At 33.2% G+C, this 17,264-nt stretch overlaps 1 protein-coding gene across 1 annotated transcript in view; it reads left to right on the top strand.

Annotated features, from left to right (window-relative positions):
• Positions 1-4,026: 4,026 nt before the first annotated feature.
• Smp_139200 (nuclear hormone receptor nor-1/nor-2, putative) overlaps positions 4,027-17,264 on the top strand; it is a gene marked incomplete at both ends in the record, with an annotated part of 61,707 nt that continues 48,469 nt past the window's right edge. The window contains one exon of the mRNA XM_018791826.1: positions 4,027-7,014. Coding sequence (XP_018645049.1) covers positions 4,027-7,014 — 2,988 coding nt within the window. The remainder of the gene's footprint in view (positions 7,015-17,264) is intronic.

The raw sequence follows: 17,264 nt of genomic DNA, 5'->3' as shown, positions 1-17,264 counted from the left end.
CTTTATGGTAATTCACATATATTAGACTTGATTTCCTACTATCCATCTTAATTTACACATATGAAGACACTACATTGTTACATAAGTATATTTCTCGAGTACTTTTTGTTATTTCCTGATATACATATTTCCTTTGACGAGTCTATAATTTATGGACAAACCAATCACGTATAAGATAATAGGTCTCGAATTTTGGCGCGAAACTCATTTATCCATTTGGCTAAATAAAGTTTTGGCATTATAACTGATGTCAGTTAATGATGAAAACCCTAAATCTAATTGCTAACCTTATTCATCAATTGTAAATCATAATTCTCATTCTTCATACAAGTTTATAACCCTCATTTGATGTCGGTTATTAGGTGAACACTCTCAAGGTCAGCTTGGCGTCGCTCAAAGGTCATCCCTAAAATATAGTCTCACCACAAAAATCGTTTCTTTAAATCAATCACAATTTCTTTTATGTTTCAATGGTTGCTTATCTCTTCACTTACTTCACTATTCGTATTATATACAATTGAATAGCATGAAAATGTACTTTTCGATTTGTTACATAGAACCTGAATGAATCAAGTGAATTTAAACTTCACCCTATTGCACAAGCAAGTGGCTAACAGGACTCAGTAGCTGAGTGGATAACGCGATGGCGTTTGAAGCGAAAGGTACTAGGTTTGAGTCCCAGAGTGAACATGAACTCTGAGATTCAGGTACATCCAGCTGACGAGTCCCAAATAGGACGAAACGCGCATCCTGCGTTCCACTGCTAGCCACTTTCCATCTTTGCTTACAATGCTTGTGAATTAAGGCTATATCGAGGTAATACGCACAGTATGCACGTATGCCAATTAGAGACTGACCAGTTGCAGTTCTAAACATCAGTGGTAAGATTCAAACAAACAACACCAAGTGAATTTTATTAAAGTAACCTATTCAATATAAATAAAGAGAATTCAATGAAGAACGTTATTCCACAAAATTACTTGCTTAAACCGTATGTTCGTAATTATATTTGTTTGGTAAATATATGTTTATAGAATCGATTGCATCATGAAGTGATTCAAGATTTTGAATATCATAAGAGATTGCGTAATAGTCAGTAGGTAAGAGAAAGATAGGAGGATAAAAACAATATACGGACATGAATTCAGAGATCGTGAATACCTCAGCAAGGATAGGTTTTTGATCCACACTCACTTTGATCCAGTTCCTTTGATTGTATATGTTATTTTGAAGGAAGACCCTCTTGAAACAACGTGCCCAGAGTTGATCAGGTGCTCCTGTATTGAGTCAGTGATTGGTTGGGATTCTTCTATTAAAAGCGACGCCAGATGATGTTTTGTGAAGCGTTTAGAAAATGATCAGTGTAACGTGCCACATAAGAGCAAGTAAATTTATAGATGGATATCGATATGCCTAAAACATCTGTGAACTGAAGGCTAGCTTGAAAAGACAATATGAGAATTAACTGAATAGAAGGTTTTTTTTATTCAGGGATTTTAATATCAGTTTATTCAGGATTTCGGCAGCTGCATCTCCTTTAAATTCGATATTCATAAAAAGAGTTTTATTTTGAATTGTCAATGCTTTTTTCAGGATGTTTCTCAGTGTTAAGTTCTTATCGATGAATCCAGGCGGATAACCATTTCTGATAAGTATATCTGACTTACTGATTATTACGCAAGTTGAAGTTGACGATGCCTGAATTCATTTATTCAGTATGATGTTGGCATACTCGGTTATGAGTTACATTTTTCATTATTGTTACTATTATTATTTGGTTAACCAAATCGAGGTAGTCATAATGATAATCAAATTTAAGACTTATCGGTGGAAATGATGAGTTCTGTAACAACAATGTCATAGTCCGGCTGAAATTCATTTTAACACTGATGTTAACAGTTTGTTACGTTTGATTTCTATATCTGTTGGGTTGAAGATTGTTTTTGACAATTTTTTAATGCTATCCCTCAGCAGTTAATTAGGAATAAATAGTGAAAGAACGCTTATCAACCAGTAACCTTACCGTATCAGCTTCAGTTATTTATAAGTGGATCCTATTCTACCTTCTATCAATGCTTTTTTCCAACCGATATCGTCTTCAGTGTAATACGAATAATATGTGAACTCATAATTAACCGAAGATCTTAAAAAAATTTGGTGTATGACAGGAAATTATTTTAGATTAGTGTGTAATGAATGTTGCCCAGGACAGGGTTGGATAGAGAATGCTGGTGGGCGGCCCATGCTCCTCCACGAGAGGTAACAGGTGTAAGTAAGTAAGTAAGTGTAGTGAACAAGAACATAAGTGGGTGCAATCGAATGCACTTGAACACAGAATTACAGGGTGGCTTAGTAAAATCTGAAAACCATACAGTAAATACTTCATTTGCAAAATGTTAATCAATTGTCTTAAACTTGACTGTTCTTTTTGCAAATATCGATCCATCGTTTCAGGCTTCATTGTTCTTTCATTTTCTTGGCAATCATTCTCTGTTCTCGTTCTCTTTTCTTTGATTCTCTTAACCTTCTGCTGCTAGGTATTTTACTTCCAACTAGTGATACATACTACTTAAATCTATCAACTTCATTAGCACACACCACAAGTGAATTGAAGCTATCCGGTTTGATCTTTAGGTAATTTCAGGTTTCACAGCAATAATTAGCTTTCCTTATCCAAAAACTCGAAATTATTCTTGCACTTTGAAAAGTCAAATTGTAGTGTTACTTGACAGAAATCAATCATGACCGCTAACTGTAGTAGGGACGATTAAACGATTTTTATTTACCATACTATTTTTTAAAGTGAAATACATTCTCACTGAATAGATAATTGGGTAGTAGTCAGCAGTGTGATCAAAGATTAGATTTTCATTTTATTCGCTTATTTTCCGTTACGTGGACTTATATCCCAAAATTATTACTCAGACTGGTATGTGATATTAGTGTCAATCGATTTGAACTATAGTTGGTTATCCACTAAGCTACTTAGTCGGGATATCTTATTAAGACTGAACAAATTCAGTCCTGAATGTTGATAACGGAAATATGAGACTTACCTTCTTACTTACGCCTGTTACCCCTCGTGGAGGAGCATAGACCGCCCACCAGCATTAGGAAATATGAGAGGCTACATAAATTTCTAATGACTGTATCTTATAAATGGTTCATGAACATAACAAGCCGATTGTTATTCATTAGACCAAAACAATGATGAGCATTATCAATAATGGCTTTATATACTTCTCAGCACAAAGTATTTCAATAAGTTTCCTTTTCTTATTGCTTGACCAATGTTGATGATCAATATTGAAATCAAGTAGTAATACTGAACAATAGTCCTGTGAATCATTTAATCAAGATTTTCGAATTGTGATTACACCATAATGATGATGCATGTTTACACTTAATAAGAAGTGAAGATAGCCCGTCTTACCATTTAGTGATTGCCATGATCGGATTGAAATACTAGGAGTATATTGACTACTTGGTTTATTCAGGTGATAAATAGTAATTTATCATTTAATAAGATTAAGTTATTGGGTTTATTGATATTCCCGAAATATATAAGTGAACCAAAGTACGTCTATCATTAGATCCAGTTGATATGTATAGGTAAACGGCTTATAAAGTTCTTTTTATGGTTGAAATCATAAGTCAATTGAAACTAGACCACCATGGAAATCCTAAAAGCACGGTACAGCCGTTTCGTCCTATTGTAAAAGTCCTCAGCAGTGGGCATCCTGGTTTTGAATGTCGCGAGGCATGATCGTGGATGCGCACTGTTGAAGAGACCCACAACAGGACGAAACAGCCGTCAAGTGCTTCCAGATTTTCCATGGTAGTCTAGCTTCAACTGACTTATGAATTCAACTATAAAATGACTGAAATCTTCAAAAAAAACCCTTCTGAACATAAAGTTTTCATTCGAAAGTAAAAATAATGTCTTTTTAATACCATTACTATTAGTTAATAGTAATATGATTTTTATTTCTTGTTACCGAATTTCTAGTTAGTGAAGAAAGTTAAATGGCTATACCAATTACATTCCAATCATTACATGAAACAACTAATTCAGGATTAATGATACATTCATGTGATATACATGATACATTTGATTCTCATATTCCATCAATACCCTCTAATCATCATTATTATCATGAAGTAGGACATATTGATGGATCAGATAGTATGAATACAAATGGGTTATTTCCTGAATGGTCATTAAAACTATCATCTAAACAAGATGTTTACGTGAAAAGTAACTCCGAGGATACAACAAACTATACTGATCCTCTATTTCTTAGTACAAACTTAGAGCTTAACTATCCTAAACTTTCTTATACTACAGAATGTAATTCAGAACAAGAAATCAGCTCATCTTTATTACCTGATTGTTTATCTAAAGGTTTAAGTGAGTTAGTCAATAAACTAAATAATGATAACACAGATCATGGTATACCTAATCAATCTGAATGCTATGAATCTAATGAATTGTCCAATTGTCTAACTACCATTCCTTCAACATTGAATATTTTCACATCATTTACTAATTCTGAAGTAAACAATAAAGTAAACTCCTTGAATTCATCTAACTGTTATCCTAGTCTAAGTCATAAATCTCATTCCGATCATTTATATAGTCCAATATCAACAAAATACAATGATCATACATCAAGTCATTCATCAAATCTCACCAATGAATCATTGAATATATCAAAAATGTTTAATTTAGATCATTATGAAACAATGAAACCGTCATTTAATGATAAAGATTTGATTCATGAAGGAACACTTCAGCTACAGACATCATTTGAAAAAGTGAAGAATTTCACAACTAACAAAAAACTTTTACATAATGATGAATATACAGAACCTTCAGTTAGTTTATCAGCTGAAGAGATTGTTAAAAGACATATTATCCATTCATATACAAATAAAAATGATGAACAAGATAAAGTGGTTTCGTTTTTGAATTATCCAACATCTTCAATTGTTTCATATGATCATCTTACAACTACTTTATTAAATCATACTTCATGGATTCATAAAGATGAAACTTCTTCTTCTTCTAGTTTTAAAAGAAATCAATCATTATCAACATTGAAACAATCACGTTTAAAACGTAAAATTGATGATCCTTATTCATCTTATACAATCAATCATGGAACTAGGAATCCTTGTCGACAATTATCAAATATGAATCAGAATTTTATTCAAGAAGGTAAACATTGTATTACTGATACTACTAATAAACCATATACATTACATACTACTCATAATGGATTACAATCTATCCCTGAATCCTATTTTATAGATTTTACTCATGATCATCCATTGAATCAATCAGATCATTTATGTATTAAAGAAATTGAACAAAAAATTAAATGTTCATTACCATGTTGTTTATCCTATTCAAATGAGATGGCATATAATACACCGATGAATTGTATAGAGACCCCTTCTATCATAAATAATCAATCATCTTATCTATCACATAGATCTATTCCATTAGATGATTGGGATAAAACAATCGAAAAATCAACATTCAATTATGATATATCATCTTCATCTATGAATCATTTAGAAAGAATTGAATCTGCTAATAATGATTATTCAATATATACTACTCATGAACCATTGAATTTCACTCCTTCATTTGATTATTATATACATCCAATGGCACAGAGATATTCATCAACCTGTTCAAATGATGAATATCATAATAGTAATAATAGTAATGGTGATAATAAATCGATTATAAGTAGTACATTTCATCAAGAACCCCAACAAATATGCCATAGAAACAATACTACTAATAATAATAGTAGTAATACATTAGATTATTTAAATATCAATCCTTTAACTTATTTCTCATCTAATCTATTTCCTTCAACAGATATAAATGATAAATTTAAAATGAACTCTTCTCATTTAACAGCTAAACAAGCTTTTCTTATCAGAAATTATCTCCATGGTGATAATCATAAAAATTTTACAAAAATTACTCATATTCATGATGAATTATTTAATATAAGTAATAAAAGTAGTAGTAGTAGCACAATCATGACAACAAATGAAGATACTACTGCTACTACTACTACTACTACTCATACTACTAATAATGATCCATCCATTCATTCAATATTGAATAATGAAACTATACTACCTATTGAACATAATAGTAATAGTAATACTATGAATAGTAATAATAGTAATATTACTAATAGTAATGGTAATAGTAATAATATTAATAATGATTTATGCTTAAATGAATTCGACAATTTCCTACATTTGACACCATCGAATTGTAATTGTATTATAGATTGTAAAGGTGATGTCGATGATGATGGTGATGGTGACTATTACGTAACAGTCAAAGATAATAATAATGCATTGAATGATTACAAAGGTAATACTAATAAATTATTCCAAAAAAAATTCCCCCCCAAATCTTCCTTATATAATCCATTAGATATAGAGAATAAAAGTAGTTGCTATGGTGATAAGTCAACAACAACAACAACAACCATATTATGTAATAAATTAAATTATAATAATTATAATGATACAATTTTATTAAATAATAATAAATCCAATACAATAATACATAATATAGATTCATATCATTGTTTGAATGGAATAGAATCATTGAATGAAAAGCATATCAAATTATATAATGAACATAATAAATGTTTAAGTCCATCATTATTGTCATCGTCATCGTCATCGTCCCATTCATCATCTTCATATTTAACTGGTAATCATTCGACACCAACACCAATATCAATACCATCGACATCATCGTCGACATCGTCATCATCTACATTGTCGTTATCATCGACATCGACACCATCAATAATATCATCAAAAGTATCTAATTATAATTTAAATGATTTAAATTCTATAACAATTAATGAAATAGATTGTCATCAATTATGTTTAGTATGTGGTGATAATGCAGCATGTCAACATTATGGTGTAAGAACATGTGAAGGTTGTAAAGGTTTCTTTAAAGTAAGTTGAATTCAAAATAGTTTATATTATTTTTTTTATTAAGATCATGATATTCCCTTCTGAAATATCAAGTTTTAACTAAAGTAATAGATGAATCCATTTTATCAACACAAGACTGAATTCAAGAGGTACTTCCTGAAGTTTTAGTGAGAATTAGTGACAAGTGGCGTTCAATCACATCTCTTGTGAGATAGGAACTCATTGAAGACAATTGGTGAACGTTTGCACAACTTCGTGGATTGGTTAAGTGATCTGACGCGAGACTAGTAGGTCCTGGGTTCGAATCTCGGGAGGCGAAATCGTGCATGCGCACTGCTGAGGAGTCTCATAATAGGACGAAACGGCCGTCCAGTGCTTCTAGGTTTTCCATGGTGGTCTAGCTTTAATCGACTCATGCTTTCAACTATGAAAATACTGAAATCTCCTCAAAACCCCTTTCTGACAACAAGATAAAGAGTCTAAAGAATAATTTCAAAATGACCTTAGTTGCATAATCAATGAATACTATGACTAGTTAAATAACAGTTTTTTTTCTAGTATGTAACTATTGAACAGTACTAGCTGACTGAAGTTAGAGAAGTAAACCATTAGGTGCCAGTTCATTAGTCTGAATGTTAAATATCCACCGCGATCCTTTAAAGACTTACGTTCAATCTTAGAGGGGACCGTTGACTAATCCAGTGTATTTTGATACTAGTTGTGATGATGTAGATAACATCTTGGTTAATTAGACAGTTATCAATCATTAGATTATACGCTCTGTGGAGTATGTTAAAATTTTAACATTCACTTCTTCTCAGATATAGTGAAATCTGAGCTATGCCGAATTACTCTTTTGTCTTAATTTGAAACTCTTTGACACTGTTCATTCAAAAATTCCATAGTTTATAAGTAGGAGTTTTATGAAGTTTCACAACTTGTATGATACTAAGAAATAAGTGAACTTGAATTAAACAAATCCACATTATTACGTCAAATTAAATTTTCAGTTTGTATGACACATTTTTAAGCATCATTGGTACGTTACTTTTTCAATCCTGACAAAGTTACTAAAGATGACCTATGACACGAAGTTATGGAATTCATTCATGGTAGAAATAATCTTCGAAGTTAGTTATAATAAATTTCATTGTATAATATACTGTTATGATAGTGAATTAAACAACTGTACAACTTTACAAGGATATAAACCATCGGTATAAGGTTTTTTTTGGAGATAGTAGTAATTTTAATACTTGAATTCATGATTCAATCTAAGCTAGACCTCCGTTGAAGACCTGGATGCACTGGAATCCCCAGCAGTGGGCATCCATTATCCTGCATGCCTTAAACTGTCTAATAAATTCAATTGGTAAAATACTAGGATCTCCACAAATCCTCATACTAAAAATAATCATGTGTTTACTGGTGACTAGATCCAAGATGAATTTCTTGAAGTAATAGTGAGAAGCCGTGACCAATGGAGTTCAAACCGTGTCAGATGCCAACAATTATCCACCACAGACAATAGATGAAGGGTTGCGCATGTTAATGGATCAATTGAAGTAAGAAAATAATACCATCAGATACAGGCTCAGTTGGGTTAGCCGTCGAGGCCGGAAGTCTTGGGTTCAAACTCCATGTGTGCGATCGTGGATGTCCACTACTGAGGAGTCCCATACTAAGACAGGAAGGCTGTCCAGTGTCTCCAGTTGTCAACTGAAGCTAGACCACCATGGAAAACCTGGAAGCACTAGACAGCCGTTTCGTCCTATTGTGGGACTCCTCAGCAGTGCGCATCCACGATCCTACCTCGCGAGATTCCAGGACCTTTGGGTCTCGCACGCGAGCGCTTCGAACACTGGGCCGCCATTCAATGGTGTTAATGTCTAACTTCAAGCAATTCATGAAATTATTATTATCTCACAACAGACCCGGCTGAACTCCAATGGTTATTGCTTCCCACTAGAACTTCAGGAAATACCTCTTGAACCAGTCACTAATGAGTACATATTGATTAATATCTAACTTCAATTGGCTCATGATCTGGATTATTAAAATTATTATAATATTAACAAAAAACTCCTTCTGATGTAAAACTACAGCTGACAATTGAAAGGAAAAAAAATTATAAAAACGTTTAACTTCTAGTTGTTTTGTTTTATTGAAGCAACATTCATCTATTTAATCAATAATCAAAAAACTTTCTTCAGCAATTATAGGAAACTTTTACTTACTGCCCGGGGACCCAAACTGAAGCAAGTGGTTTTCTTAGGGGGCCACACCCCGAGCCTTTGACCTAAAGATCTGATCCACAAGGCAGTGGAGCATCGTAAGGAGATGTAGTCCCATGGTAGCCGGTGACAAACAATAGGCTAATATGGCATTTGTTCCTTCAGTATCCTGGAGCCCATGTGCACCATTGGTTTGGAATCAGGGTCTCCCGACTCCCCTAGGCGGACTTGCCATGCCAACCAACCCGGTTAAAGCGCCGGACATTCGCTTTTCGTCCTCTCACTTTTGTGAACAACACTCCCGCCACGAGAAGGCAGTGAGTAGGACTTCCCTTGCAGAGGCTATATACGCGTGGCCGTGTAAGGGCATTTTGAGAGAAAGGAGCGGCCCTTCCCCACTCTCGGCCGTACCAGGGCATTTGGGAGCATGATTTTACCAGTAATTAGTGACAAGTTTCGAAATATCATTCTGATACTTACCAGTTAGTGGAAGAATCTCTTTGTAATATTTTTTTTCTAAATCTATTGATAAATTGTTTCGTACCTTGGAAATATAAAACAGTAGTATAACAACCCAGAAGTCCTTTTTGCTACTTTTATCAGTCACTAGTAAAATAGTTGTCATAGTAATAGATTTGTGCCTAACATCATGCTGAAAAATTGGATTTAATATATGGGTTGATCACTGAGCTTAAAACTCGAATAAATTGGAATAAATTGTTTTCCGTTAAATTACTCTAAATAGGATAAACTACTCACTATGATAGCGTTACAATGAATAAAATAAATTCCCTTGGTATTGTTTGGTTGAAACTTCCCATTGATGATTAGGACTGCAATTGATCAGACACCTATTGGCATATGTGCATACTGTGCGTGTTGCCTCGATATAGCCTTAATTTGCAAGCAGTCTAAGCAAAATCGATAGTGGCTAGCGATGGAATGCTAATAAGAGATTGCTTGATTGCAGTCCTAAACATCAATGAGAAGATACAAACAAACAATACCTAGTGAATTTAAAACTTCAGCCTCCTTGCACAAGCAAGTGGCTATCAAGACTCAGTAACTGATTGGATAATGTGATGGCGTTTGAAGCGAACGGTATTAGGTTCGAGTCTCAGAGTGAACATCAATTCTGAGATGCAGGTACATCCATCTGATGAGTCCCAAACAAAACGAAACGTGCATCCTGGTTTCCACTGCTAGTCACAATCCATCTCTGCTTATAAAAGAATAAAATAGATATAATCGGGAGACTATAATTATTTGTTCCTATTCTAAACAATCAGAACTATTCAACATTAGATATTCATTGATGCATAATTATATACATAATAATCGATCTAATTCATCCAGTAATCAAATTTAGACAATCTGACATTTATTACTAATCAGTTATTAATTAAAGTAGTACATCAATCATAAAAAAGGTTAGAGGTATTTCAATGAAAACATGTTTCTTTCCTTTTTTGTTTCCAGTCAATAACATTTAGGTTAGTCATAGTTATATTGAGGTAACCTTTAGGAATTTTGAAAGTATTCTGATGTAATCAATTCTTCGGATAAATATAAGCAAAGTTTATAAATAAGTAATGCAAAGAAACAAACAAAATAATTGGATTGGTTGAAGTTAGACATTAAAACTGTTGAATGCCGGCTCAGTGGTCTATAGGTTAAGATTAAGCGCGCGAAACTGATAGGTCCTTGGTTTGAATCTTGAGAGGCGGGATCGTGGATGCGCACTGCCATTGAGGAGTCCCACAGTAGGACGAAACGGTCATCCAGTGTTTCAAGGTTTTCCATGGTGGTCTAGCTTCAATTGACTCATGATTTCAACTATATAAAATAATTAAGTTCATTCTATCTTGTGAATCATTGATTAGTTCATCTAAATCACATTATTTTGAATGTGATACAATTAAGTATCTTTACTTCTTTTCAACTATTTCACTTTCAAAATCTGTGCCATCAGATTTATATGAGATGATGAATGCGATAAACAAGTTTGTTCATCTGTGTACCTACTTACTTACTTACTTACTTACTTACTTACTTACTTACTTACTTACTCCTGTTTCCTTTCATGTAAGAGCATGGACCGCTCAACAGTATTCTCCATTCATTTCTGTCCTGGACAAGCCTTTTCATTTTTTTCCAGTTTCTGTTCATTCCTTTCATGTTTGCGTCTGATTCTCGACATAGCGTATTCTTTGGATTTATTCTTTTCCGTTTCCCTTCAGAATTCCAAGTTAGTGATTGTTTCTGTTCGTTAGTTTAACCTGTATATAATGAATGGGGATCGTAGAATAGTCTATTCTGGAGCATGTAGTTGATCAAAGACAGATAATTTCCCACTAAGTATTTGAAAGTGCTTATATGATCAGACTAAATCTTTTAAAGGATATAAGCCAACATCATTTTGGAGTGCAGAAAAATTATTCTATAAAAAGCCAGATCTCTATCATGATCATGATTCTAATTTCCTGCGTATTTCTGTATTTCCTTTTACGTTCTAACTCATATTGTAGTGAACAAGAACACGGGTGCGGACAATCGAATGTATTTAAGCACAAATTGCAGACTATCTCACTAAAATCTACGAAAATACTTATTTTCAGTTAGTAAGAACAACTGGTTTTGAGCCGATTAGTAATGACAATTATTTAACTTATGAGAAAGAAGTTAATCAGCATGATCAACGAAAGGTTAACTATAAAGTATGTAAAATTAGACGAAACTTTTCATACGTATATCACGTACAATTTGAAGGATATGAAACATTAATTAGGATCGTAGCTAAAGGGTTCCCATCTGAAATAACTGAATATAAGTTAATAATCATTAAAGATAAAATGAATTAAGCTTATAAGCAAAGATAGATAGTGACTAGCAGTGGAAACCAGGAAGCGCATTTCGTCCTATTTGGAACTCGTCAGCTGGATGTACCTGCATCCTATGGTTGATTTTCACTCTGAGACTCGAACTCAGTACCGTTCGCTTCAAACGCCGTCGCGTTATCCACTCAGCTACTGAGTCCTGTTAGCCACTTGCCTGTGCAAGGGAGGTGAAGTTTAAATTCACTTATTATTGTTTCCATGAATCTTCCCATTGACGTTTAGGACTTCAACTGGTCAGTCTTCAGATGATAAGTCCCAAATAGGACGAAACGCACCGCCCTGGATTCCACTGCAAGTAACTATCCATGTTTGCTTATAATTCATGTGAATTAAGGCTATATCAAGGCAATACGTACAGTATGCAAATATGGTCAATAAGGGACTGACCATTTGCAGTCCTAAACATTAATCATAAGATACAAACAAACAATACTAAGTAAATTTGAATTAAGCTTAGTTTCATCATTTTCTTATTCTAATTTAGATAGTAGTTTTGTTTTCCTAGAACTAACTCAACTTAATTATTGAGTAATAAAGGGATTTGGAATCATTCAATGAAATAGTATTAAAGTGAAAAGTTAATGTTAAAATTTGATTTTTTTTTCTATGGGTAGATTAATGTTTTTTGCTTACTAGCAACTGAAGAAAGTGAAGTAATAAGTAAAGAGATTTGTAGGAATTGTAGTATTTTCACAACTGAATCCACTAGTCGAAGTAAGCTGGACTACCATTTAAAACTTGGAAGCACTGAACTGCTGTTTCATCCCAGTATGAGATTCTTCAGGAGTACGTATCCACAAGGTCGTACATGGAATTGATTTAGATCGATTTTCGTTTTATTCTTTGATGTTCCATCCAATTAACAAGAAACTAATTGTTTATAGAAGTAAAAGAAAATTGTTTCACTGCGTTATTCCTTTCCTCAGCAAATTCACTTTTAAGATGTTAGTATAGAACAACTCTGTCACAAATAAAATATTATTCAACTAGATTAGAGGACGGCATTCGCCTAAGAAGCTAAAATACCTACAGTTAAATAGATTACTTTATATTATAACCTAAAATTTATATTATTTCTAAATACAATATACTTACTTACGCCTGTTACCCCCAATGGAGCATCAGCCACCGACCAGCATTCTCCAACACACTCTGTCCTGGGTCTTCCTTTCCAGCTCTATCCAATTGTTGTTCATTCTTCACATATTTGTCTCAATTTCTCGGTGTAATTTGTCCTTTGGTCTTTCGCTTCTCTTTTCACCTCGACGATTACAAGTGGAGGCTTGCCTTGTGATGCAGTTACAATTCGTTCTAATCCAGATTACCATTAAAAACCTGAAAGCACTGCTGAAGATTCCAATACGAGGACGAAATGACCATCAAGTGCTTCCATGTTTTCAATAGTGGTCTAGCTAAGATTGACTAGTGAATTCAACTGTGAAAATACTACATTCTTTGAGGATCCCATAGTTTAGTTTATTTATTAATTTGTAATGAGTATTCAGTATGGATCAAAGCCAACTAGAAACCTTTTGGAAAAAGAGAGTGCCATTCGAATACTTCCCTTTCATAACTTAGAACTAATCAATAATAGATTATTTACCGTGACATTTATTGAATGGATAACTAGACAATAAGGTGACTTTTACAAGATCTTAGCTTACAACAATATTAATGTGTCATAAGGATTGCAAATTTTCAGATCTGAGAAATTCCATATATGATGACAAAACAGTTACAAGTACCTTCTTTATACCTAAGATACTTCAAAGACTGAAATAAGTTTGTAGTGTCGGTTACTGTGTTAAGCCCACATGGACTTATTCTAGCTTCTAGATAGGCCAATTTATTTATCCATCTTGAGTCATATTTTGACCTTGTTAATTATTCGCTTATTAAAACTGACTGTTTTTAATATCAGCATATGTGTGTGTGTACATTTCTTATTCTATTCATTACATGTTTGTAAATATCGATCAACGCTTGATTAAATCGAGTTGACTCATATGCCTTCTCTAATCTGCTTCGGTCTTCCCTCTTTGTTTTGTCTCCTTGATTGCCTGTTCAAATCACTGAGTGGATGAAATATACATAATCAAAAATTCATTCTGATATTCAGCTCATTTTATTCCGTTATATTCACTAACGCGAGTTAAGTTGATAATTATATACGAGGTTAGACGACATGTGTATTTCAATAACACTCGTTTGATAATGATCATTTATCCGATCTAACTGGAGTCACATGTACAAGGCCACTAAAGGTTTGTGGTTTTTTCTGTATTTTAGCTACTTACTATTCAATTAAGTAAATACTAAACACCTTTTCACAAGATTGATTAACGTTTTACTGTAGATTAAATCAAGTTAATAATAAATGAACTAGTCTAGCAAACGAGAACACAACTGGGAGCAAAGGAATGTGTTTGAACACAAAGTTACAGAATATCTTTCTAAAATCCGCAAACCATACAGTGAACAATCAGAATGTCTCAAATGTGACTGTTCATTCATTTCCACACTAATCATTCTTTGTTCTCATTCTATCTATCTTCTAACTTCTTAACCTTCTGTCTTCGGACATTTCATTTTCGATTGATGATATATACTACTTATATCTGTCAACATCAGTAGCATACATCACATTAGTACAATAATCAAAGATGAAATTTTCATAAATCGATTTCTTCTCAAATGCAGATAACATCAAGAATCAACGTCGATAATTCTTTTGAAATTTCTTTTTAAGATGTCATCTGATAATCAAGTAAATGATTTGCTTACTACTTCCTAGGATCTTCATAAATTGACATTGACCACGACAGAAAATGTTTCTCAGTTTTATGTTTGATATTAATCCTAAAATTCTTCCTGTGAACAATATAAATTTTGATATTGAAAGTCTGTCCATCGAAAGAGGATTTAATTTCATCTATCTAAATGTCAAGCTGTTAACTTTAGCTTGAGACATGGACAGCACCTATACACTATTTTGTGATCGCATAAAGCTTGTGCCATTGTAGACTCCTTGATAAACACAGTATCAACGGTCAATTATCTTGATGTGACTTTTTCCTTTGATCTCTCTCTCTTGGTCTTCTAATGTTTTACTGTTATCGAAAAAGGTTTACCGTTTGACTTATTACATAAAGAAGGGATTACTCACCATTTATTCATACAATATGTAAATTCCTGCATATCATCTTGTATTCTTCACTGTTCACCATTATTCTTTCCTGAGCTTTGCTTTTGAGTAGTAGTAGTAGTAGTAGTAGTAGTACATTAAATTCACTTAGTATTGTTTGTTTGAATGGGAAGATTCAAACAAACAATACTAAGTGAATTTCAACTTCACCACATTGCACAAGCAAGTGGCTATCAGGACTTAGTAGCTGAGTGGATAACGCGATTGCGTTTGAAGCGAACGATACTGGGTTCGATGGGTAGTAATAGCCGTTTGTTAATAACTTTTAGGTAGTACAAGTATTTCTTGCTTAGAAATAGAAAAATAATCAATGTTGTATCGGTTTTAATTACAAAGATACTATCAAGAATATGAGCAATAATGGATGGTGGTGAGCAATGATATCCAGGACAGGCGATTCATTCTATTTTGGACTCATCATATGAATGCATCTGCATTCCAGATTTGATGTACACTCTAGGACTCGGTGTAGATACATTCAGTTGATGAGTCCCAGATAGGATGAAACCCATTTCTTGGATTCTACTACTAGACATCATCTATCTTTATTTATAATGCTTGTGACTTAAGACAATATGGAAGCAATCCTTACAAGAAGTACATATATCAATAAGAGACTATTCAATTTCAGTTCTAAACATTAATAGTAAGTTTCAAAGAAACAATACAAAATGAATTATTATCAACACTATTTATTGACCCGATTAATACACACACAGTCGTCATCATCATCGTCATCATCGTCAGCAGAAGTAGTAGCATCATTCAATTCTACTATCTGACCTTAATGTAACAAAAAATTTGTATCATCCTTCATCAACCTCTTAGCTACTTACATTTTCATTTTACCTTTCATTATCCATTCAATTATTCATTGTATATATACATACATACATATATACAGTTATATATACAACTGCACAATTTATAATGTTTTGGCAGATCACCATAAAGATATATTTCTCTTTCCAGAAAAAAAAATCTCATAAAAGATAAAATAAATATACAAGAACAGTAATGCTTATACTCCTCCACGAAGGGGTAACAAGCTTAAGTAAGTAGGCAAGTAGGTAGATACTACTGACTTAAATGAATAATAGTAGTCTCAATAATAAATAGAATATTCATAACATGGGAAAATCAACAAATGAATTAAAAGAATAAATTATGTAAGGAAAAAAAAAGAAATACAATAAAAGAGAATAGTTTTAAACATAACAACATTAATTCTATCTTTGATATTTTTCTAGCCTCCCCCCTCCGCTCCCTTTTTTTTAAAAAAAGAATCAAGATTTATTTTCATTAGATGAAATGAAATTCTCTATTAAATGAAATAGTAAATAAGCATGTGCTGGTGGGCGGACTACACTCCTCCACGAGGGGTGAAAGGCGTACGTAAGTAAGTAAGTAAGTAAGTAAGTAAGTAAGTAAGTGAGTAAGTAAGCAAGTAAGTAAGCATAGAAAGATAAGTTATGTTTTTAAAAAAAAGGGAAAATCCAGGGGAATATATTTTTGATTCCCCGTTGAATTAATTAGATCAGAATAGTGTTTTTACTTAAAAAATATAAACAAGTAACAAATAAGGAAATCATTGGAGAAGTTTTGCGTAAAAGCATAAATAAAAAAACAATCAGAAGGGGGTTTGATGAAGATCGTAGTAATTTAGTAGTTGAATTCATGAGACATGGATAACTAGACCACCATGGAGAATATGGAGGCACTGTATGGCCGTTTCGTCCTAGTATGGGACACCTCGATAGTGCACATCCACGACCCGACTCGTGGGATTTAAATCCACGACCTTCGATCTCGTGCGCAAACGCCAGACCTCTATACCACTGAGCCTGCCTTCAACGGTGTTAATGTCTAATTTTCATCGATCCATGAATGGCTGCGCGACCATTCATCTATTGTATGAGTTAGATACCTGTTTTT

This window comes from Schistosoma mansoni (assembly GCF_000237925.1).
Source record: "Schistosoma mansoni, WGS project CABG00000000 data, chromosome 1 unplaced supercontig 0071, strain Puerto Rico, whole genome shotgun sequence".
NCBI lineage: Eukaryota > Metazoa > Platyhelminthes > Trematoda > Strigeidida > Schistosomatidae > Schistosoma > Schistosoma mansoni.
The sequence above is the reverse complement of the archived record's forward strand: the minus strand, read 5'-3'. Positions and strand labels throughout refer to the sequence as shown.